Source organism: Hyperoodon ampullatus (genome assembly GCF_949752795.1).
Source record: "Hyperoodon ampullatus genome assembly, chromosome: 16".
Taxonomy (NCBI): Eukaryota; Metazoa; Chordata; class Mammalia; order Artiodactyla; family Ziphiidae; genus Hyperoodon; species Hyperoodon ampullatus.
In genome coordinates this window covers 64,162,320-64,186,059 of record NC_136929.1, presented here as the reverse complement: position 1 = coordinate 64,186,059, position 23,740 = coordinate 64,162,320, and the positions used below count along the sequence as shown (strand labels likewise).

At 36.5% G+C, this 23,740-nt stretch overlaps 1 protein-coding gene across 1 annotated transcript in view; it reads left to right on the top strand.

Annotated features, from left to right (window-relative positions):
• Nucleotides 1-1,754: 1,754 nt before the first annotated feature.
• COG6 (component of oligomeric golgi complex 6) overlaps nucleotides 1,755-23,740 on the top strand; it is a gene marked incomplete at both ends in the record, with an annotated part of 66,216 nt that continues 44,230 nt past the window's right edge. Inside the window, 8 exons of the mRNA XM_079721910.1 lie at nucleotides 1,755-1,907; nucleotides 3,689-3,832; nucleotides 7,834-7,905; nucleotides 9,193-9,251; nucleotides 15,016-15,127; nucleotides 15,496-15,578; nucleotides 15,962-16,032; nucleotides 18,987-19,080. Of these exons, the coding sequence (XP_079578036.1) occupies nucleotides 1,755-1,907; nucleotides 3,689-3,832; nucleotides 7,834-7,905; nucleotides 9,193-9,251; nucleotides 15,016-15,127; nucleotides 15,496-15,578; nucleotides 15,962-16,032; nucleotides 18,987-19,080 (788 nt within the window). The remainder of the gene's footprint in view (nucleotides 1,908-3,688; nucleotides 3,833-7,833; nucleotides 7,906-9,192; nucleotides 9,252-15,015; nucleotides 15,128-15,495; nucleotides 15,579-15,961; nucleotides 16,033-18,986; nucleotides 19,081-23,740) is intronic.

Genomic DNA, 23,740 nt, shown 5'->3' with positions numbered 1-23,740 from the left:
AGGGACTTCCCTGGTGGCACAGTGGTTAAGAATCTGCCTGCCAATGCAGGGGACGTGGGTTCAAGCCCTGGTCCGAGCAGATCCCACATGCCGCGGAGCAACTAAGCCTGTGCGCCGCAACTACTGAGCCTGCGCTCTAGAGCCTTCGAGCCACAACTACTGAGCCTGCGCTCTAGAGCCCGTGAGCCACAACTACTGAGCCCATGTGCCACAACTACTGAAGCCACGCACCTAGAGCCCATGCTCCGCAGCAAAGAGAAGCCACCGCAATGAGAAGCCCACGCACCGCAACGAAGAGTAGCCCCCACTCGCCACAACTAGAGAAAGCCCGCGCGAAGAAACGAAGACCCAACGCAGCCAAAATCAAACAAATAAATAAATAAATATATTAAAAAAATGCTTTGTTATATAAAAATGCTTTACTCTTTTACATGCATGTATTTGCTCGCCCGTTAAATTAAAATATTTAGGTCAGAGCCTGTCTCTAATACTTTCAGTGTCTACTATATTAAGGAGTTCAATATACATAAATATCTTTTACATTTCAATAAAAGAAAACCTTTATCTTCAATAAAAATTGTTATATATAAATATTATAGATACACATATATAAATATATACATATATAAAACCTAGGTCTCTGATGAGGCTTACCTGAATATTTATTTTAACTGTGGGAAAATACTGATTTGAACTGTTTAAAAGTATTGATTTCAAGCCCTTAACTTAGAATTTATTGTTAGCTTTATAAAAGAATGATAGGTGAACATTAAAAAATATACAAATTGCTTTAAATATATTTAAATTTTAACAATAATTTCCCTGTCTTCATCCTACTATATCATCCTAATTTTCAAATTATTTTGTTTCCTTTTTTTTTTTTACAATTGCAAACTCAGAGAAGTACAAATAAACACAGAAGAGTAGGCCATAATTACCTTACCTTACCTTAATAACCGCTGTTGATATATTAAGGAACCCACGGGGAAGATCAGAAAATTCAGTCCGTCTGGAAAGGTACAAAATGAAAATTGGAAGCCTCTCTTCCAAAGGAATGCCATCCTGAAAAAAAAAAAAAAAGAAAAAAAGCCTAAATTTACACGTACCTCTATTTCACACACACACCACACACACACACACCACACAAGTGATCACACTATACACACTGTAACTCGCCTTGCTTTTTCACATACTATATTTTGGAATTCTTCCCACATCTGCATTTAAATCTCCTTCATAGCAGGAAACGGTTACAAAGTATTCTAAAGTGAATTTAACTAGAGTTAGCTTTTACTGAACATAGTTGCCCAGGCACAGGCCTCAGTGTATTTTACTTAAGTCTAGCTCAGACTTTCACAGATTCAGGATCCCGAAGTACCTTTAATCCCATAAACCGTAATCGCCAAACTCCAAACCTGATTTGAATTTCACTCCACTTTGCAAAATCTCGCGTTACTCTCCTCTCAGTCCGCTTTGCAAAATCTCGCGTTACTCTCCTCTCAGTCCGCTTTGCAAAATCTCGCGTTACTCTCCTCTCACCCGGCGGGTCTTGCTCCTCCTCCCCCGACTCCTCTACCCTCCCAGCAGCTGTTACCACTTCTAGCAGCCTGGGGGCACAGGAGTGGGCGAAGCAGAGCCTTCCGAGGGCGCATGCGCGGCAGATGCGCGCCTGCGCGCTACGGGGCTGCCGGCGCGCGGTAGTTCTCTGGGCTGAGGTGGCTGGAGCAGAGTTGGGGGGCGGGACGCGCGGCGCTATGGCCGAGGGCAGCGGGGAAGTAGTCGCAGTGCCCGCCACCGGGGCTGCCAATGGCCTCAACAATGGGGCCGGCGGGCCCTCGGCGCAGACTAACAACCCGCTATCGCGGAAGCTGCATAAGATCCTGGACACACGGCTGGACAACGACAAGGTGAGCGGGACTGGAGGGGTCGAGGGTGCTGTGTCGTCCGCGGGTCGGACCCGGGCTGGGGGTGGTGTCTGTCCGGCGCCCTCGGGCTCGTCCCTTGTCCGCGCCACGGAGGGGACCCCAGGCCCGCGGGACCCGCTGCGCTGCCGGCGTGGGGCAGGTGAGAAAGGGGAGGCCGGGGAGCCCCTGGAAGAGCAAAGAGGTTTCCTGGGTGTTGCCCCATATTTAATTGAAACTGTTCTTCGAAGACTGGATCGGGAAGGCAAACGGTGAAGTCCCCTGCCCCCGCAGGTGTTCGGGGGTCTGAGCAGGGAGGGGCGAGGAGACCCCCGGGCAGGAGAAGAAACATGCAAAAGAGCAAACTACAAAATAAGGCAGCGCGAATGGGGGAGCTTAGGAGGAACAGGAGGTCAGGGCTAAGCATCCTTGAGCCTTTCCATTGACAGGTGAAAACAATTAAAATAATTTGCAGCGTGAAAGGGCTACCACCTGCTCATGGCTACTAGTTTTTGTTGTGAGCTAAGTACTGTCTATGATGTATGGGCTCATGCTGTATTTCTTTACAAGATAAACTGTCCGCATCCTCTCCCAAGTACCTCCTGAAACTTAGATTGGACTTTTCATCTCCCGTGGTAGCAGATTATCTCTTCTGTATCACTGAGTCGCTAGCTATATTGGTCATGCCATGGTGGCATAAAGAAAAAAGGATGTGTATAAGTGAGAATTTTACAGGTACATTTTTATAGATAAAAATAGAATTTTTTATCTATAGATATAGAATTTTTATCTATAAAAATTTAATTTTTATAGATAAATTTATAGATAAATTTTTAGGTAACTGACAGTAAGCTGTCAATAAGAATTGGTGTGTAAACAATAGCATTATACTATAATGAGTAAGAAAGATTGGCTCTAGGACCACCACTTATTAGATATAACCACCAAATTGGTGCATTATGGTTTCAATAAGTCCTTTAACTTCTGTGAGCTTATGTTAAGTTTCTAAATTGGGAATACTGCCAGTAACCTCAGGGTTGTGCGCGTTCAATGCGAGAATCCAGGTGAAATGCTCAGCACAGTGCCGCAGCAGTTATTTCTTGTTACATGTTAATTCTTTTTTTTTTTAATTTATTTATTTTGGGCTGCGTTGGGTCTTCGTTGCTGCGCGCGGGCTTTCTCTAGTTTCGGCGAGCGGGGGCTACTCTTCCTTGTGGTGCGGGCTTCTCATTGTGGTGGCTTCTCTTGTTGCGGAGCACGTGCTCTAGGCGTGCGGGCTTCAGTAGTTGTGGCGCACGGGCTCAGTAGTTGTGGCTCGCGGGCTCTAGAGCACAGGCTTAGTAGTTGTGGCGCATGGGCTTAGTTGCTCCGCGGCATGTGGGATCTTCCCGGACCAGGGTTCAAACCCATGTCCCCTGCATTGGCAGGCAGATTCTTAACCACTGCGCCACCAGGGAAGTCCCAAGAATTTCCACTTTTTTTCAATGGCTGTATCATAATGTGTTTAAACCAATCCTTTTTAGATGGACATTAGGGTTTTTTCTAATCTTTGCAGTTCCAAACTCTGCATTGAATAACGTATATATGTCACAATGCACAAGTAAGTATGTTCTTATTGTGTCTCAGAAATAAGTTTACTGTTCAGTAATGTGAAGGTTATCCAGTATTTTTTGGATTGTGTAATGGAAACAAATTATTTGGAAATGATTTCATTAAATTTTTGCTTGAGATTAGAAAAACATTTGAAAATCGGTCCCAATAATGTTCTTTTATTATCAATTATGTAGGAGATGTTGGAAGCTCTCAAGGCACTCTCAACCTTTTTTGTTGAAAATAGTTTGCGCGCTCGAAGAAATTTACGTGGAGATATTGAACGCAGAAGTTTGGCCATCAATGAAGAGTTTGTAAGCATTTTCAAGGAAGTGAAGGAAGTATGTAAACTTTTCACTTACCATTTATTGAGAACTTACTATATGCCTGGCTCTGTGCTGAGCTTCTCTATGGATAGAGTTGATATGTTTGCAACTCATGTACCATGCTCAAATAGAAATTTAGCTACTTACTCAAGCAGCTTCTAGGTCTTTCTTTGAATTAGTGTGATTTCTAAATCTCTAACCTCCACTAGTGCTGCTTTTTGGAAAGTTGTAACATTTGTTCCAGGATATTCTTTTAGGAATCTTAGCTTTTGAAACAGACAAACAAACAAACAAAAAATAGCACTTCTCTGAGTGGTTTTCCAGTAGAAATAGTCCCTCACTGAATAAACCTCCCTTAGATAACCACTTCTCCACTGGAGATTAATTAGGATTGAGTTACTTTACTGCATCCTAAATTATGAAATTTTCAGATTAATTAAGATCAATGACTTCAGTTAATAAATAATGTTTCATTACGCTTGAGTGAGCAGTCTACTCACCATAGGGTGAAAATGAATTTTATTTATTATGTTATATTTCATTTATGTATTATATAATACTTCATTAATTATGTTAATATTACTGAGTGATACTACGTAGTTAATAGTTCTGTGTGAGTTGTGTGAAAGTGTCATACATGGTTCTAGTGAGACAGATTATTTTTAACAGTGTAGTAGGATTTCATTGGCTGAAGGCTAATAATCTGGAAGAATAAAAGGGAAGTTTGGTAGTGTTCATAAAAATAGGGAGAGATAGTAGTGATGAGCACATCTAAATTGTACTCTCTAAACACCATTTCCCCCTGGAGGGAAGTACCAAAGTGAGGAAGCTGTCTAAGACTATTGGGAAGTGTCAGAAGGACTCTGGAGCTAACTTAAGAGGTTTCCACTGGCCAAATATAGGATGATTTGAGCATCAGTAAGAAAGACTGCAGTGGACTGAAACACATCAAGCATATTTAAATCCATGAGTTCATAATGATACTAAAACCCAACAGAACCCTCACTGATTATCTTAGGTGGATAAGAGGGAACCAACTTATCGTTTTGAAAACTACTAAATAAAAGGAAAGAGTCAAGCATTTATCCTGTCTTTGGTACCAACTATATACAATTGTTGAGGCAAGGCTTCCCTTTATAGTAATATTCCACTTAATAAATGAAGAAATGATAGAAGATTTTGTAACCACTGTTTAAAGGATCTAGCTCAGGGTTTCTTAGTCTTGGCACTATTGACATTTTGGGCCAGATAGTTGTTGAGGGTGGTCTTCTGCTTTGTAGGATGTTTGGCAGCATCCTGGCCTCTATCCACTAGATACCAGGAGCGCCACCTTTCCTCAAGTTGTTCCAACCAAAAATGTTTCCAGACATTGCCAGATGCCCCCTTGGGGGACAGATTTGCCCAAGTTGAAACCACTGATCATCAGTAACTGCTTATCTCACAAAAAGAAACAGTCATATATGTGACTCCTAACAAAGGTATACAACATCACCTATGAAGAATTCTTGCAAGAAAATTGGACCAGAATATAATCAAACTTCTAGATCTAATTGCAAGTTTATAGGAAATACTGGGGACAGAGGAGTATGTTAACAGCCTGAAGAAGCAGTCAGCAGGTCTGGTGTGCTGGGAATTGTGCAGGCAAATGAACTGGTTTCTTCAACAAATAAACTGTAAGAGAAAGACAATTTATTTAAAGAAATAAAGGAAATATCAACCAATTGATGTTTGTGAATCTCATTTGGTTCCCGACTTGAACAAATTATTAAAAACACTGAAACAACTGGGAAAATTTGGACACTGAATAGAAATTTGATATTAAGGGATTATTGTTGAATGTTTAGATGGGTAAACGGCATTTTTTTTGAGTTCTCTTAGAAATGCATACTGATATGTTTATGGATGAAATGATATGCTATCTGGAATTCAAAATAATTCAGCTTGGGGAGGGAGAAAGTGGATGGGAAGAGAGTTAGAAAGTGGGTACAGAGATTGATTAAACAAGAGTGGTCATGAGTTGCTAATTGTTAAAGCCGTGTGATGTGTACATAGTCATTCACATTATCTCAACTTTTAGATAATTTTGAAATTTTTCCATAATAAAAGATTTCTTTAAAGGTTATCGTACTGCAATTGTATTTAACAACCTGTAATTTTATTTAATCGGGAATAAAAGGCAGTTTGAGTTCAAATGAAGACTTTACATACAAGCAATGTAAAGGTTCTTGAATTACAATTTAGCAAATCTCTGCATTTAAGTCATATATTAAGAGATGTAGTTTCTATTATTTTACAAATCAGATTCATTCAGTGTACTATAGTAGCTAAAGTAAATATTAGGAGTAGTTATTCTTGACCTTGTTGGCTGATAATGTCATAGTGCTAGTCTTATACAGTGAGATTTAAGGAAATAGATTAATTTGCCTATTAGTACCTATTTGCTATTGCTGACATTAATTGCTATTTTGAAATCATTCTTTTATTGTTTAAAGCAGTTTAGCACTTAAGTAGTTTGATTTACATCCTATTAATGGTAAGATACAGAGAGTAACATTTGAAAATGTCTGGTGCTATGATTTTTATAATTCAAAGTACTTTATATAGAGAAAGGAAAAAATTTAATTCGGGAACTAGGATGTATGCTCATATTCTTGTAAGTGATTTCCTAACTCTGGTTCATCCTTACATTTTGTTCGTAGTCCTGCTTGGTTGCTTTCTTATCTCTTGCCCTATGATTGGCCCATCCCTTCATAAAACTGTCATGTTTTTATTTGAAGGTTTGGGCATTGTGTTGAAAGAGACCATAGTAAGACCCTGTCTACCACTGAAACTTTCTTTCCTTGCATATCTTTCTATTGTGTTACACTGAATTGAATTGGGAAAAAGAAGATAATAGTGCAGTATGAAGTTAAATATAATTCTGTGATATCATTTTTTCATATTAAGAGATTGGTTCAGTAAAGATTGTAGAGAATGATTTAGTAAAGAGTTTGGAGCCTGGGAGGCCTGTTGGAAGACCGTTTTTTATCAGTCCATACAGGAGAAAGCAATTGAACTGAACTCAAGTAGTAGCTGTTTGGGTTGTAAAAAAAGAAATGGATGAGATGTACATAATAGGGGCTATAAATGATAGAACTTAGTGACCAGTTAAATTCTTGCATATGTGGAGGGGGCTGCAGGTGGGAGTATATAGGGAAAGAATGTTACTGGGAGACTTAACAGATTTTTGGCATGATCTAATATGTGATTACTTTCAACCATATAGGAGGAGGCACTATTGTTAGTTTATTGGGTTTTCAAATTTTCTTGTTTTTTATTAATTAAAAGTTATAAATAATTCATTATAGAAAAGATAAATAATAAAGTCAGAAATAGAAGGAACTATCGATATTACTTATGATTCTATTACACAGAAATAACCTGTCAGTATTTTATTGTATAGCCCTTCATAGAGTCTTCCCTGTGTTCTTCTGCACACATATATATGTATTTTTCTAAAAAAAAAACGGGAAGGTATTATATGTATTGCTTTATAAGCCTTTTTTTAGCTTTATATAGACATCTTTCCATGCTAACTTACATACACACACACACACACACACAGATATTATCGTTGTTAATGTATGCACAGGTTTCCATTGTATGGTTGGAAACATTTCACGTTTTCCATTTTTAGGCAACTCTGTGTTGATCATCTCTTACATATATTGTTGCACACTTATCTGATTAATTTCTTAGGATAAATTCTCAGTATGAGAATTTCTGAATAAACAGGTATTCATATTCTTAAAGCATTTGCCATTTTCCTATTGTCAGACCCTCTAAAAAGAATATACTAGGTTTTTTTTTACACCTTTTCTTATACTAGATATTATTCTTTTTAATCATTTTCAGTCTTAAATATGGGATCTTTTGTCATGCTTTGGCAAGAAAGGGACAAAAATAAGGATTTGGCTAAGAGAAGAGAAATTTCTTTAACTATATATACTGCTTGATGTTACTTTTTTCCTTTTCAGGAACTTGAAAGCATACATGAAGATGTTCAGGCAATGAACAGCTGTTGTCAAGATATGACATGTCGCCTACAGGTACTGTATAATGGCTGGATTTTAGCCTAGTTCCTGATAAGCTTTCAGAAATTGCTAGATAGGTCTACAAAATGTGTGGATATCTAATACATCATGCCCTGTAGGAAGTTTGAATATAAATATTATGCTTTTTTTTTGAACTATAAATGTCTTTGTGTCTCTTTGGTGATGGTTTACTAATATTTTGCAATTAACTCCAGAAGCCTTTATATTTTGATATTACCAGTATAGAGATAACTGTAGAATTTTGATAAACTTTTCAATCCCATAATGTTCCACAAATGCAGCAGAAATAAATTCCTTAGTAGAAAGCCTTAGGAATTTCAAACTAATGCTATGCCCAATAAAGACCCAGCTTAATTATGATTTATGTTCAGCCTAAAAAATATCTCAGGAAAATGTATATAAGTTTAGGTCTGTTTATTAAAGCAGTTCCAAACCTCTAGTTTGGCTGTAGAGTTAACATTGACCTACATACTTCTGACTCATTTAATGCCCTCTGTTTCTACCTGCCTCACAACCACTGACTTGTTTCTCTTCTCGTTAGTAACTGCCTTATTTTTGTAGTGTTTCCCAGTTCAGGTCTTTGAGAGAGAATCTCATTGGTTACACTTGTTATTTGTTTCAATTCACTTTATAAATATTTTCCTAATCCTTGAAATACCTTTTCATCAAGTTTTCACTCCTGATCCTTTCAGCTCTGGTTTGGGAAAGAGAGGATTGTTTAGTATGACTTGGTCAGGAACAGCCCTCTGTCCTTTAGATGGGGCTATCTTTAATGTTCTCCAAAATCCTATATGAGGGTTTTATTTTTGGGTATCCCAACTCTCAAATTGTTATCTCCATCTTGGGTATTTCTCTTGAGTTCCACAGCAGCGTATCAGTGACTTAACTTACAACTTCATTCAGAGGTTTCCCGGTACCTCAACTCAGCATGTCTATAGCTGAAGTCTTATTCTTCATCCTTAACTGGCTCTGGCAGTGCTTCTGTTCCACTGAAAAGCATCAGGAACTATTAAATTCCTTAATAAACATTGTTGTGATCCCTTTTTCTTTCTTGTAAGCCTTAGCATTATGTGTGTATTGAGAATTCTGAGTGAGTTCTTATTAAACGTAGTGTATGAGCCTTGAAACATCTATTTCAGTTACTTGGGCCTTTTTTAAACTTTTGAGTTCTGGAGTGTGATCTCATTTGCTATAGTCTGAACTCCAGTAAGTGGCAGTATTAGTTTTCTGAAGTTGAAAAAAATTGAAATGTACTGATAATAGATACGTTTATAATTTTAGGCAGCAAAGGAACAGACTCAAGATTTAATAATAAAAACCACTAAGCTTCAAGCTGAAAGGTAAGTTTTTCTTTACATAATCAACTCTTCATTAATTTGGAGATAACTCGGAAAGAAAATTATAGATAACTTCAAAGTTAAAACAATAATCAAAAACGTGACTCAAAAATGATACAAAGTATGAGGTTCTAAGCAGTTATCCAAGAGTAAAATAAACATAAAACAATAGTTTAGGAACATTGATAATTGGGATGATTGAGAGATTATCCCTCTTTGGAAGTGATGATGCATTGTTTGTTTGCCATAGAATTAAAAAATGACTGCTTTTTAAAATGTGGATTTTTCAAATTTTTAGTAATTTTATTATCTTTTTCCACAATTGTCTTTTATTTTTTATTTCTGATTATGCGTCCTGCTACAGTCAAGATACAGAACCGTTCCATCACCACACAGGTCTCTCCCATTGGTGCATGGACCACGATGAGAAAAATTGCAGCCTCAGCTGATGTGAAGAGATGGTTGGCTCTACAGAGCAGCCAACTCTCTAAGGAAAGGCAGGTGCTGGATTTCTGTACTCAGAACTAAGCATGTGCCTTGAGCATCGAATTAGAATGTTTTTAGTAGCACAACTTATCTTTTGAAAGAAAAGTTTCCTAGAAAAGAAATTTGCAGTTAGAGACCCACACATGAATTTTTCTGTTAAGTTATTGTTGGCTGACTATAAAAACATATATGGATTCAATTGAAAATTGTGACTAAAACTAAGAGTAACAGATCACCGATCCTGTATACACAGTTTGTGGTCTGAGTTTCTGGTCTGAGTTATAAATCTCTCTCTTGCCATCTTTACTGTAGTGTGTAGTACAGTCTCGTGACTAATTATTGGTTTGATTGACTCTCTTTCCTACTGAACTGTGAGCTCCTTGAGAACGATGACAATTTCTTATTCTCTTTTTGTGTCTCCAATGCATAACACATTGTAGATTCAATAAATAATTTTGAGTGAATGAATATGAAATATAGCTATTCCAATGTCAGGAAAGGAACATAAAATAAAAACTGAAAAATAAGCATTTTATTGGAGCTCGTAACATGTATGGGACTGGTTAATGTCTGCAGGAGGCAATATTAGAATATTGTCCTTCTGTTCATATGTTGTCAAAACTATTTAAGCAAGGTTGTTTGTGTTTATTATTTTAGTAAGCCTATGAAAAAAGTGTTTTGGCCTGGCATGTTTCTGGGAAGCAAACATTTATGATATTCTAAGTATCCCAAGAGCTATGGATTTGATGTGCCAAATGAACATTTGTGTGAATGTATTTTAAGAAAATTACATAGCAGAAATCATAACATTCCTGGGTGCTGGCAGAGTTGTTTTTCCATTTTAAAAAATTACTTTTTCCTTTTTAACGAGAAACTTAGACAAGCATTTGGCTTTAGAAATAGAAATTCTATGGGCTTATTTGGATAACATGATACTCTTATTCAGACAAATTTATAAATGATATGAATATTTTTTCCAGCTGAGTTAGAAGGAGGTCATTTTGACAGCTGTTGCTCTAATAGCTAAAGTTTGGTGTAGAACTGTCTCCACAGAACTGCAGTTTAACATTTGCCCTTAATGTTTAATTGACAGTCAGAAGATGGGTTTCATTGATGATTAGGAAAGGCTGTGTCCAGATGAACATACCTCCATCTTTTTGAATACCACTGAAATCACTATTATGTATTTTTTTGTCTCTTGGAAAGGCCTACCAGCCAAATTTCTCTCTGGACTCAGAAAAACATAGTCTCTGGCTTATATTTATGTTTATTTTTGAGGTGTAGTATGTTAGTGGAAAGAATGTAGACCTTGAAAACCTGAATTCTAATACAAATCTTGGGTAAGAGCTCATTGGATTTTTAATCTTTAACGAGTTATTTCTTAACCTCCCTCAGTCTCAGTTATCACATCTGAAAAAAGGAATAATAAACTATGTCACAGGGTATAGTGTGCTGAACACACTGTCTGACATACCTCAAGGAGTGTTACCCTCCATATTTCTCCCTTTTATTAGACAAAGTTGTGTAGCACATCTTGTTTCTACATTGGCTTTGGTGGCTGGAAGCTTAGGCTGTTCTGCACTTAATTGCGATAGCTTTCCTCAGCTGTTATTTAAGTTCTCATTCTTTCTCTTTTTCTTTTTCTTTTTTTTTTATTTTATTTATTTTTGGCTACGTTGGGTCTTTGTTTCTGGGCGCAGGCTTTCTCTAGTTGGGGCAAGCAGGGGCTCCTCTTCGTTGCGGTGCGCGGGCTTCTCATTGCAGTGGCTTCTCTTGTTGTGGAGCACAGGCTGTAGGCACACGGGCTTCAGTAGTTGCAGCACGCGAGCTCAGTAGTTACGGCACACGGGCCCTAGAGCATGTGGGCTTCAGTAGTTGCAGCGTGTGGGCCCAGGGCATGTGGGCTTCAGTAATGTGGCTTGTGGGCTCTAGAGCACAGGCTCAGTAGTTGCGGCGTGTGGGCTTAGTTGCTCCGCGGCATGTGGGATCTTCCCGAACCAGGGCTCGAACCCGTGTCCCCTGCATTGGCAGGTGGATTCTTAACCACTTGCCACCAGGCAAGTCCCTCTTTCTTTCTTACTATTTTATTTTTTAATGGTTTTGTAATTTTAATTATTTGTTATAAACTATTTTAATTTAGGTTTTGAAGTTGGTAACATAAAAATATAAAAAGGATTTATTTTGCACAAATATACATGTAAAAATATAGAGCATATGTGATACATATTCTTTCATTGCCTGGTAAAAAGTTAGGAGAAGGCAGGGGGAGCATCACATCTTTCTTCTTTCTTCTTCTTTCTTTTATATATGTAAAACTTAAAGAAGAAAATTACAATCAGATATAGTTTCACTACCCAGACATAGCCACTGTTAACAGTTTGGTATATCTTCTCCCAGAGTTAGTATGTGTGCATAGTTATATTTTACTTCACTCACTTAAAATTTCATGTTCATTTTCCTATATCTTTTATTTTTAAAAAACATGTTTTTTAATGTGGTATTGTATTTTTTCTTGTGAATGAACAAGCATTCTTAAATTATCAGATATTGTTTCCATTATTAAACATAATGGTTTGGTAAATGTTTTTAAATCATTTTGTGCATTTCAGATTATTTTCTTAGGATAAATTCCTAGAATTTAATTGTAATTAAAGAATCAAATGGTAGAAATTTTAAAAAGTATCTTCATATATATTGCCTAAATTTCTCTCCGGAAAGGTTATGCCAGTTTCCACTTTCATCAGCAATATATGAGAATGTCTATTTTATTAAACCCTGTAGACACTAGATGTTGTCATTAAAAACAGCAATTTTATAGGTGAAAAATGGTATCACACTATTTTAATTTACATTTCACCGAATATTGGTAGATGAACCTTTTTTTCATTTTGTTTTGCCATATATATTTCTTTGCTTTTTTTTGTTTTGGTCTATATCTTATGCCTCCCCCCCGCCCCTTTTTTTTTTGCTAGCTTTTTTCAATTATTTTGAAATTATTTGGTGGAGATGAGTTTAGAAGTTAGAGTTAAAATATGACAGGGGTATATTTTCAGGGAAAAAAAATACCACAAGATTCATAAATCATGTTCTGGGATGGTTTAAAAGAATCATTATAAAAATGAAATAATCTGTTTATTTTATATACTCAGGCAGTATGTGAATACATGTCCTAAAAATTCCTGTGTATGTGTAAAGTTTCTTTTTAAAAGTACATGTGGTTGCTGTACATATTTTTCTGTGACTTGCTTTTTGCACCTATAAAGTGCCTTATAGATAATTTTCTGTAAATACATATAGCTCGACCTCATTTTTTATTTGCTGCGTATTATTCCACAATATGCATTTGCCATATTCACTTATGTTTTATATAACTTACATCATATACACTGATTACATGAATACACATCGAATACTCTTAGAAGTTTTAATTTACAATAACCATTTATATGTTTTATTTTAACATTAATTTCATATACTTTTAATTTAGATACTAAAAGCCCTCCAAAAGTTACCATATTTCATTTGTGTTGTACAGTAGGGCAGGGTCTGCCTCATGTCTACCTTTTGTCACCTCAGACCCTAGCTCAGGGCCTTTACACCTTGGAGGTAAGTGTTTGTACTTGATTGTACAAATACTCCTCAACTTTGCCAAGAATGGTTGTGAACTTTTACCTGGGAAGACTATATATGGTAAAACTAAAGAATAATGTGATTTAGATAATATCTTGAATTTACAGTTGATCCTTGAGCAATACGGGTTTGAACTGCACAGGTCCACTTATACGTGGGGTTTTTTTCAGTTTTACATACTGCAGTCCTACACAGTCCATGGTGGGTTGAATCCTCTGGTGCAGAGGGCTGGCTGTAAAGCTGAATCTGGCTGGTGCAGGTTTTCCATTGCACAGGGCAGGGGGTTGGGGGCTGGGGTCGGTGTCCCTGACCCCCACGTTGTTCAAGGGTCAACTGTACTAGATTTAGTTAAAACAAAATGAACCAATAAAGCGATGAATTTTCCGTTGTGCGTGATAAATTGACTATAAAGATCCAAAAGAAACTCTCAAAAGGTTTTCATTGAAATGGTTAATTTGTATAGTCTCAGGGAATTTTATGAAGTGTTAAAATTGCTTTAAATCCTGTATCATAACGATTTGAGCTTTATCTAAAAATATAAAACAAAACCTGTTTAGGTAACTTTTAGATATCAGTATCAGTATTAATAAGATGATTAAGGACATAGGCTGTTTAAATCTGTATAAATTTAATTAGGTGATCTACATTATTTGAGAAAAACAGAACATTACTGCCACCTGGAGGACTTTTCCTTTCTAACCTTCTATGTCATTCAGCAGGAGCATTTGACTGAATTTAAAACCTCACAACTCGAGTACAAACAAAACAAAGATGGCATGCGTTGTACTGTCTGTTCAGATAGGGTTAATGTTTATCTTTGTTCAGTTTCATTTGAATATTGTTAGATTGTAGAATATTACTGCCCTGTGAATACTACTAGTGAAACACTTATAATTTTATTTATATATCTTCAAATCTAAGATCTAGAAGGCAGGGATGTTGAATTTCTGCTCTTGTAGTTTTTGTATTCCTGACTTGCCCTTAGATGGGATCCTGCTCAGTCCTTCAGGTCCCTGCAGACTAGAGTGTGCCTTTTGCTAATTGTCAGCTAGTCTAGATAGGTTGTGTCCGGATAATATAATTGAAAAGACTTTTTTTTATTATGATCATATGCAGAAAAAGTGGGGAAGGGAGAGTGGAAGAGTGATTTTTTTTTAATTAATGAGGGATTACTAAATGAATTCTTGACTACTGTTTCTAACCTAAAATAAAAAAATAATAGACCTGATTTTTGGTTGTTGTGTACTTCATGTGCAAGCTTCAAAGGCTTAGGATTTTTTTAGTGACTGAGAAGAAATTAACTGGCATATTTCTCTTCTGTAAGATAACTTTGTTTTCAAGAGGTGAACTATGCAAGTACACCTAAGTGGCTAAGGATTGTAATACCCGGACCATTCATGAACTTATTTCTTCTTTTACTTAATGATTAATCATTTTACTGTGGCTTCTACTGAGGTAGAACAATATCAGCCAATTTTATCACCTACATGCCTGATGGGCTTCTAATATTTGAGGCAGAAATAAGGCTTTTGAAGATATTGAGACTCTTCCACACCTTTGTTTTAAAAGTTATGTCAGATGTAACTTGTTTTAAAGCTATGCAAATGCATAGTGTGCTTGATTTTTTGTTGCCTTTTTTAAAATATTACAGTCAAACATTAGAAATAAGAGCACAAGTTGCAGATGCCTTCTTATCCAAGTTCCAGCTGACTTCTGATGAAATGAGTCTTCTCCGAGGTACAAGAGAAGGACCTATCACTGAGGTATTTTGCTTTCTGTTAAAATCACTTAAAGCATAGCAGTTACAGATGTTATAGAGAAATCATTCTTTTTTAAGGCTTTATTTTACCACCTGAAATTTTTTTTGATTTAAAAATGTTTTTAAATTTAGCAATTAAGGTGCATATTTTAAATTACCTAATTTTTCAAAGCACTACATATACTTTTTTTGGGTTGTGCTTAGAAGTCAAAGAGTACAACATGGCTTATTATAAAGAAAACCTACATCACCTACTCCACTCCTTCCCATCTCTAAGTCCTTTGGCAACCATTTTCAATCTTGTTAATTGCTTCTTTTGTAAATTCTCTATTCTAGATCTATAGTTAAAAAGAATATGCTTTAATTTTAAAGGATTTTTTCAAGGCATTGGGAAGAGTAAAACAGATTCATAATGATGTCAAAGTTCTCTTGCGTACAAACCAACAAACAGCAGGGTGAGTAGTCTTTTCAGTTCATGATTGTGTTACCTTTTATATTTCCAAAATTTAACGATTTTCTAGGTTCTTCTTAAAGTATATGACATTATGACATTTTGTGAAATAGGAGTTTAATCTTTATGTATCTTTGGATAAGGAGAAAGTTATACCCTGATACGTTTAGAGTAAAACAGCAGTTGGGTATCTAAGTGATGGTGTTAAACTTGGCAACATTTAATTGTAAAAATTTACTGAAAAATTATTCCACAAGATGATAAAAAGTTAATAGGCTATAACCAAATCACTCTGTAATTAAATAAAGTGATTAGGTTCTTAGATGTATTCAATAGCTATTGGCTAAAACTTTTTAATAAATTATAATAAACCTGTAATGTTTTTAGCTTAGAAATTATGGAACAGATGGCCTTGCTTCAAGAAACATCTTATGAAAGACTTTACCGGTGGGCTCAAAGTAAGTGATTTCTTCTATGCAGTCTAGATTCATGAATATTAGTGTTTGATTTTGTTATTTCACTTAGTCTTTATTTGATATCATTTTGATCTTAGTAATCAAAAACTATTTTTAAAAAGAAAAACTTTATATTTGAACATATTGTCTTTGTATGTGTCTCATAAACATCTACTATCATTCAAGCACTGTCTATGATTAAGGATGGGAATAAAAAAATAAAGTCAGTATTTCTGCCCCAGATTATCTTAAAGTTGATTAGACATCTCTTGTTATTTACTGACATGTTATTTACAGGTAGTAGTTACTACAACTATAACAAATGGTGAGTTTTTCTATTACTGCTGTAACAAATTTAACACAATCTTAATGACTTAAAATAACACAAATTTATTATTTTATAGTTCTGTAGTCAGAAATCACCATGCTAAAATTAAAATGTCGGCAGGGCTGCATTTATTTCTGGAGGCTCTAAGGAGTAGTCTGTTTCCTTGCTCATTCCGTTTGTTGGCATAACTTAGTTCTTTGAGTCTGAGGACTGAGCTCTGAGTTGCCTTGCTGGCTGTCACTGAGGGTCTTTCCCAGCTTCTGGAGGCTGTCTGCATTCTTTGGCTTGTGGCCCCTTCCTCCATCTTCGAAGCCAGTAATGGGTAGATGGAGTCACTTTCTCACTTTGAATCTCTCCTGCCTCCTCTTCCATCTCGTATTTCTAACTCTTCTGCGAGCCTTTTTTACTTTTAAGACCTGTATGATTACCTTGGACCCACTTGGTTTATCTGGGAAAATGTCCCTATTTTAAGGTCTGTCACCTTAATTCCATCTGCAAAGTCCCTTTTGCCACGTAAGATGGCATATTCACAGGTTTCAGGGATTAGGGATCTTTGGAGAACCATTGTTTTGCCTATCACAAATGGTTTATTTGCTTTAGATTTGCCTTAAAATGTTTCAGTAGTCTGTTCATAGAATTGCCTGTTAAAAACAAAGTAGTTAAGACTTCAAGAATGGAACACGTGCACAGGATATTTTAATAGATGTTACCAGCTGACTGTTGGAAGGAGTTGGGAGTAAATCCAGTTAACCAGTATACTTGTACTTGACTGTGAAAAACCTTATCTGTTTCAGATGATTTACTCTTTATCTCCAAAACTTGTTTCTTTTTTTTTTTTAATATTTATTTATGTACGTATTATGTATGGCTGTGTTGGGTCTTCGTTGCTGCATGCAGGCTTTCCCTAGTTGCGGCGAACGGGAGCTACTCTTCGTTGCGGTGCGCGGGCTTCTCATTGCGGTGGCTTCTCTTGTTGCGGAGCATGGGCTCTAGGTGCGTGGGCTTCAGTAGTTGTGGCTCGCGGGCTGTAGAGCATAGGCTCAGTAGTTGTGGTGCACGGGCTCAGTTGCTCCACGGCATGTGGGCTTTTCCCGGGCCAGGGATCGAACCTCCATCCCCTGCATTGGCGGGCAGATTCTTATCCACTGCGCTACTAGGGAAGCCCCAAAACTTGTTTGTTTTTCTGCTTCTCTTGTTTGCACTGTTTACTCCTATTTGGAGTACGGTCTGGCTTTCCCTCTTTATAGCCAAATCCTACCTCAGTCTTCAAAGTCAGGCTTAGGTTCTACATCTTCCTGGAACTCTCCACAACTACATTAAATCATATTGGCTTTTCCCATCTCTGAACACTAACTGCTGAATATATTTATTTGGTATTCAATAATTTACTACTCTAACATAACTTTACTTTTCATATATGTATGTCTTAGCTCTCCAGTTAGATTTCTGTTTTCATAAAGGCAAGGACATTGCCTCATATTTCTTTGTGCTCCCATGACGTCTAACTTGGAAGTTCCAAACTGACATTCTGACTCCTAAGGACTCTGGAGTCATCGTAAGATAGCTCCAATCCCATACACGTGTATGTTTTTCTCAGTCAGTGTATGCCAGAAAAATATACTGCTAGCATGAGGTCCTCATATTCCAAAAGGTTGGGAACTTCTGAACATGCTCTGAGTTTTTTGAGCAGAGTAGACATTTAATAAGTATTTTATAGATAGGACAGTAAAATAAAGGACATATTGATGTACAGATTTTTTAAACAGTTTAAAATCTAAACAATTTTGAAATTATAATCTTAATACTATACATTAGTTACCCATATAAACATTTTAGCAAACTCCTTGAAGATTGCTCCCAAGGTAAGGAACGGGTAATATATGTTTAGTACTCCCTTCCCTCCTTGACATTGCCATGTGTATAGCAGTTATTTAGTGCATGTTTGTTCATTGACTGGTTTCTTCAGAACTGTAGTTTTTTATAATAATAAAATATGTGGGGACTTCCCTGGTGGTGCAGTGGTTAAGAATCCGCCTGCCAATGCAGGGGACACAGGTTCGAGCCTTGGTCCAGGAAGATCCCACGTGCTGTGGAGCAACTAAACCCATGCACCACAGCTACTGAGCCTGCGCTCTAGAGCCCACGAGCCACAACTACTGAGCCTGTGTGCCACAACCACTGAGCCTGCGGGCTGCAACTGCTGAGGCCTGCGCGCCTAGAGCCCGTGCTCCGCAACATGAGAAGCCACCGCAATGAGAAGCCCGCCCACCGCAATGAAGAGTAGTCCCTGCTTGCTACAACTAGAGAAAGCCCATGCGCAGCAACAAAAACCCAACACAGCCAAAAAAAAAAATATATATATATATATGTGTATATATATATATATGGTATACCAGATAGCAGATGTGGTCATTTGAAGTTATATAGGTATTTAAGCTTACATTTTTAGTTTGACAGCACGAACTAGTTTTTGATTGGCATGTTCTCTAGGCTTTTCCAAGCATTTTTTTAATACAGTATTTAGACTCTGGCTGTACAACAGACATAATAAAGACCTAATTTTAATTTAACAAGTGTTATAATGTTATAATGATTATATAACACAATAAGTGTTATAATGATTTTTCAGGTGAATGCAGAGCATTGACACAAGAATCATGTGACATATCTCCAGTACTGACTCAGGCAATGGAAGCCCTGCAGGATAGACCTGTCTTATATAAGTGGGTGACTTTTTCCTAATTAAAAGAAAACAACAACTTACTTTTTCTTCGATAATTTACATTGACTTTCAGTATTATCAAATTCATGTACAATAGTTTGAGCAATATAATAATTTACAGTGATGTTTTTATCTCGGTACCATTGGGGCATCAGCTTATTTGCATATTATTTCTTGCTGTAGAGTGCAACATGGAGATGAAAACCAAGGTGTCCCTGTATCTAGACTACCTCTTATTTGTGTAGAGGCTAAGGGGCTTTTCCCCAATCTGTCATCTCGTTAATGACCTAGGAATTGTATGTAACTAAAACTCCTGTATCAACCCTGCCCCGGAGAGAAGGTCGAATAGACTGACAAATAATAATTGCCCAGAGATGAAAAAAGAAAATTTAAAATTAGAATTCCATTAGTAGGACTCAAGAAAGAAAGAGTGCAGGTATTTGATCCTGTAAGTTATGTCAGCCAAGTGCTATGTCATAATGCTTTGGATAAGAACTTTATGCATTATTAACTTATAAATTTTTTATTCTGTATTTTAATTTTCTTTTACTTTTCATATAAAATAGAAGTAAATACCTTTTTACTTTTAATGCCTGGAATAGTATGGAAATAGGAAGACCAAGTGGGGAGTTAAAATTCAGGAAACAGAAAGCCAGGGGACTCCTGCATAGGCATTAATCCTGCTCTGAGCCATGCCTTTCATATGCATATGTATTTTTAGAGGATTTCTTTCTTACTCTGTTTTCTGACTGGAACATTACTTGTCCTGTAATAAGGTTCCAGAACACAAATGCTGGACAGCCACATAAAATAATAACATCCCAGTGCTACTTACTGAGTACTCACTATGTGTTAAGCACCGTTCTAAGTGCAGCAGACATAACATCAATAAAACATTGCCTTCAAATTGCTTTGTTTTATTGAACAAATAAACAAATCCACTTTAATGACTATATTAATTGCTTTTCTAAAAGTCAAGTCTCAAGTGCTTTGTGGCTCAAGTAGTCTGTGGTGGGGAAGGGGGTGAATATTAGAGGAAATTCCCCTCAGGAAGTAGGTATGAAATGACTTCTTAAGGTTGATAAGCATTTTCCAGGACGAAAAGGGAGGAGAGAACATCCCAGGTTGAGGGAGCAGCAAGTGCAAAGGTGTGGATTGAGGAGGAACATGCACCTTTAGGAAACTGCAAAAGCTTTCCCTGGCTGCTGGGTTAGTAGCAGGAGCTGGATCATAATAGCCCTGCATGTTGTGCAGGTGCCTGTGATAAGTCGATGTTCACTCTTGACCACCAGTGCAGCAGAGCTTATCGACTTCGAAATTTCTTTCCCAGCTTTTTCACTGTAAGGTATTGGTGTTTGATTATGAGAGTCTTTTGGTACTTAAAACATTTGGTGTTTGTTTAATAATGTGTAATATTGCCCACAGATTCATAATTGTTCACAAGGTTAATCTTTTTAAAAAAATGCCTTTGTCTGTTTTGGGCATCTGAAAAGGTCAGCTGACTTCTACCATATAAACATATTTTTTCTAAATTTTGATTCTTGATCAAACTTGGAAAGGAGCAATATTGCATAATGGTTTAAAAGGTGAGCTCTGAGTTAGATTTTTTAATGAACCCATGCACCTTTATAAGCTTCAGTTTCCTTGAGCTGTAAAATGAGGATAAAAATAGTGCCTGTCTTGCCGGGTTGTTGGGAAGATTAAATTAGAATGTTCCCATGAGGTGTTTACCATAATGCTTTGCTCATCACAAAATATTAGCTATTATTTCTATTTTGAAAGGAGATAAACTGGAAAGTTTTCAACTAAAGAGAAGTGTATTTAAGGCCTGCACGACAGTAGGGCAAAATGCTTGAAAGACAAAGAATAGAACTAAAATAGGCAAAGATTTATCTCCAAAGGACACACAGGGGATGGGGGCAGTAGTGCAGTATGGAAGGTTGTAAGAAGCATTTGCGGGTTGAATGGGGAAGAGGGAGGATTTTAGTGACAGTTAAGTACCATAAGATGAATGCTAAGAAAGAGAAAATGGGCCTTTCATCTTAAGTAATCACCTATTTCCAAAAGTGGTGGTTTCTTTAAATTTAGGGAAAACTTAATAGTATATCATGTTAACCACCAGATGGCACTATATGAACTTGATTTAAGTGATGTGTAAAAGCTTCACGGTTCATTATTGTGTCTCGCGTGTGTAAGTATCACGTACAAGAAAATGTCAGTTATTGAAATCTTTGGGGAAAGTTGCCATACTCAGTTTTTCTTAGGTATTATATAACCGAATGCTAGTGCATTATTGACTTTTAATAAATCAAGTACAGAAGTTTCTTCAAAAAGAAATTTATTACAAGTAGAAATGAACAAATTGATGTTGTCTTTGCATTGGTAAACCTTCCGTATATAAATTATTAAAGAACATAGTAATGTGTACAGTGCTGATTTTTCTTCATTTTTTTATTTGTTGCATTTCTTAGAGAGGTTTCTACACTATTTTGTCTTTTAATTCTTTTTTGGACAATTTTTTTCATCTTTTAATTTGCTTTTTGACCAGAATTTTTTTCTGCTATGGCTAGATATAAAAATATGGAGATTTAAAGTTTTATTTTAACTAGAGGCATTTTAGAATATTTACATAATTTTAACAGTCACCTTTGTAAAGCTACGTTTTCAGTTTTTGACCTTTGTTGGAAGAGAATCTGTTTTGGTCAAAGAAATTTTCTTCTGTCTCTGGGAAAAGATGTTTCATGTCTTCAGGTATCATTGAAGGTTCCTTTTAGTTCATGCTGTTCTTCAAATTATATCTATTGCAGGAAAATAAGCATTAATATTGTTTATTTATATTTTATAGTAAACAGATTCTGGTGTTTGTTAGGCTTTTTAAATTGCCCCTCCCCCATTTAAAATGCCAGTGGATTCACTGGTTTCTAATATAACTTGTGGTCACAGTGAATAGTCCTAGAAACAGAAGTTACATTGTTTCTGTTTATTACATAGCCATTTGGGTCCAGAGGGTGAAGATTAGTTTTACATATTTAAAAAGTTAAAAGATTGTGAATTTCATGGTGTCTTAAGGAGTTGTCTGATCACAAGTCATTTCATGGAATTGATGATCATTTAAATCAGGGGTCCCCAACCCCCGGGTACGGGTTCTCGGCCTGTTAGGAACCGGGCCGCACAGCAGGAGGTGAGCGGTGAGCGAGGGAAGCTTCATCTGCGGCTCCCCGTCGCCTCCATCGCTTGCGTTACAGCCTGAGCCATCCCCCCCGAACCCTTATGTGGAAGAATTGTCTTCCACGAAACGGGTCCCTGGCGCCAAAAAGGTTGGGGACCACTGATTTAAAGGCATGCATTCTTTACCCTGAACATTTATAATTTCAGAGCATGAGGCAAAAAATAGAAATAAGCATTTTGGTTCTAATTTGTTTTAAAAAATAGAAAGTGAATGCAAGGCAATTGTGTACTTTAGCAACACTTAGCTTGATACTGCATTTTTATCTTGACGTATATATCTGGTATGTCACTGCAGGGAATTTCAAAACCATTTCTTTTTAACCAAAACCAGAAAACCACAAACAACCATGATCTGGTTACTAGTGAACAGTCCTTTAAAAAGGCTCAGAGTCCTAAAAATTTACAGCTATTGGTTACTTCACTACACTTTTATTTTAAAATATTCCATCTTCCAGATTTCTTATGTTAAAAAAAAATGTGGGTTTTTCATTAAATCAGTAGCATATTAAAGAAAGCAGTATAGCCTAAGAAATTCTTCTGGAAACCTTTGGGAAATTTTGATAACTTTAATTTATATGTAAGGTAATGAAATAATTCTCAACATTTAGTAGAGTACTGTTTAGGGATTTAAAAGTTAATTGGTCTAGAATCTGCTGACATTGGACTATGAAAAAAATATTTTGTTTTCCTATGTAGTTTTAAAATACAACTTTCAATTGGGCATCGGGTGGTGATAATGGGAAACAAAGGCTGATTCTAGTCGAAGAAACAGTTACTGTTGGTAACTCAAGCCATCCTATAATTTGATCCCAAATTGTCTGATTCTTTCATTCAAAGCTTTTCTTTCCTACAAATTCCTCACCTTTGAAAGTCTTTTTTTTTCCCCCAACCATAATTGATAACTTGTAAATATATGTAAAAGTATTTGCTCTGTATGCATAGTTGTCAGTAAATTTAAGGAACATATGTTTAACATTGGAGTCAAAATAAGCTTTTAAATATGAATAGTATATTTTGGACAAATTTTGATGGTAAATTTTGATAATATTGAATAAATATAAATGAGGATTTTTTAATGTAGAAGGAAAAGTCTTATATTTTGGATTGCAGAGTTCTAACTGTAACCAGCCTCTGAGAACTAGATATTAGGCCTTATGTGTGCAGTGGAATGTCATGTTTTGGACAAGGGGGCCACTGAAACCTGAAGAGTCCCTGATTTCCACCTTGTCTTGATTTTTACTTTTACCAAATCCCCTGCTCTATCCCTTATTGCCACTGCCTCTGTTACTGATTTCAAATCCCAGCATTCTTTCTTAGGCATAAAAAGATGCACCTTTAGGTTGAATTATCATTATGATAAAGTTATTTCATAAATATTTTTTGTTGTTTAAAACAGTATTGCTTGAGAGAATTGTGTAAAAAAGCTTTAGATA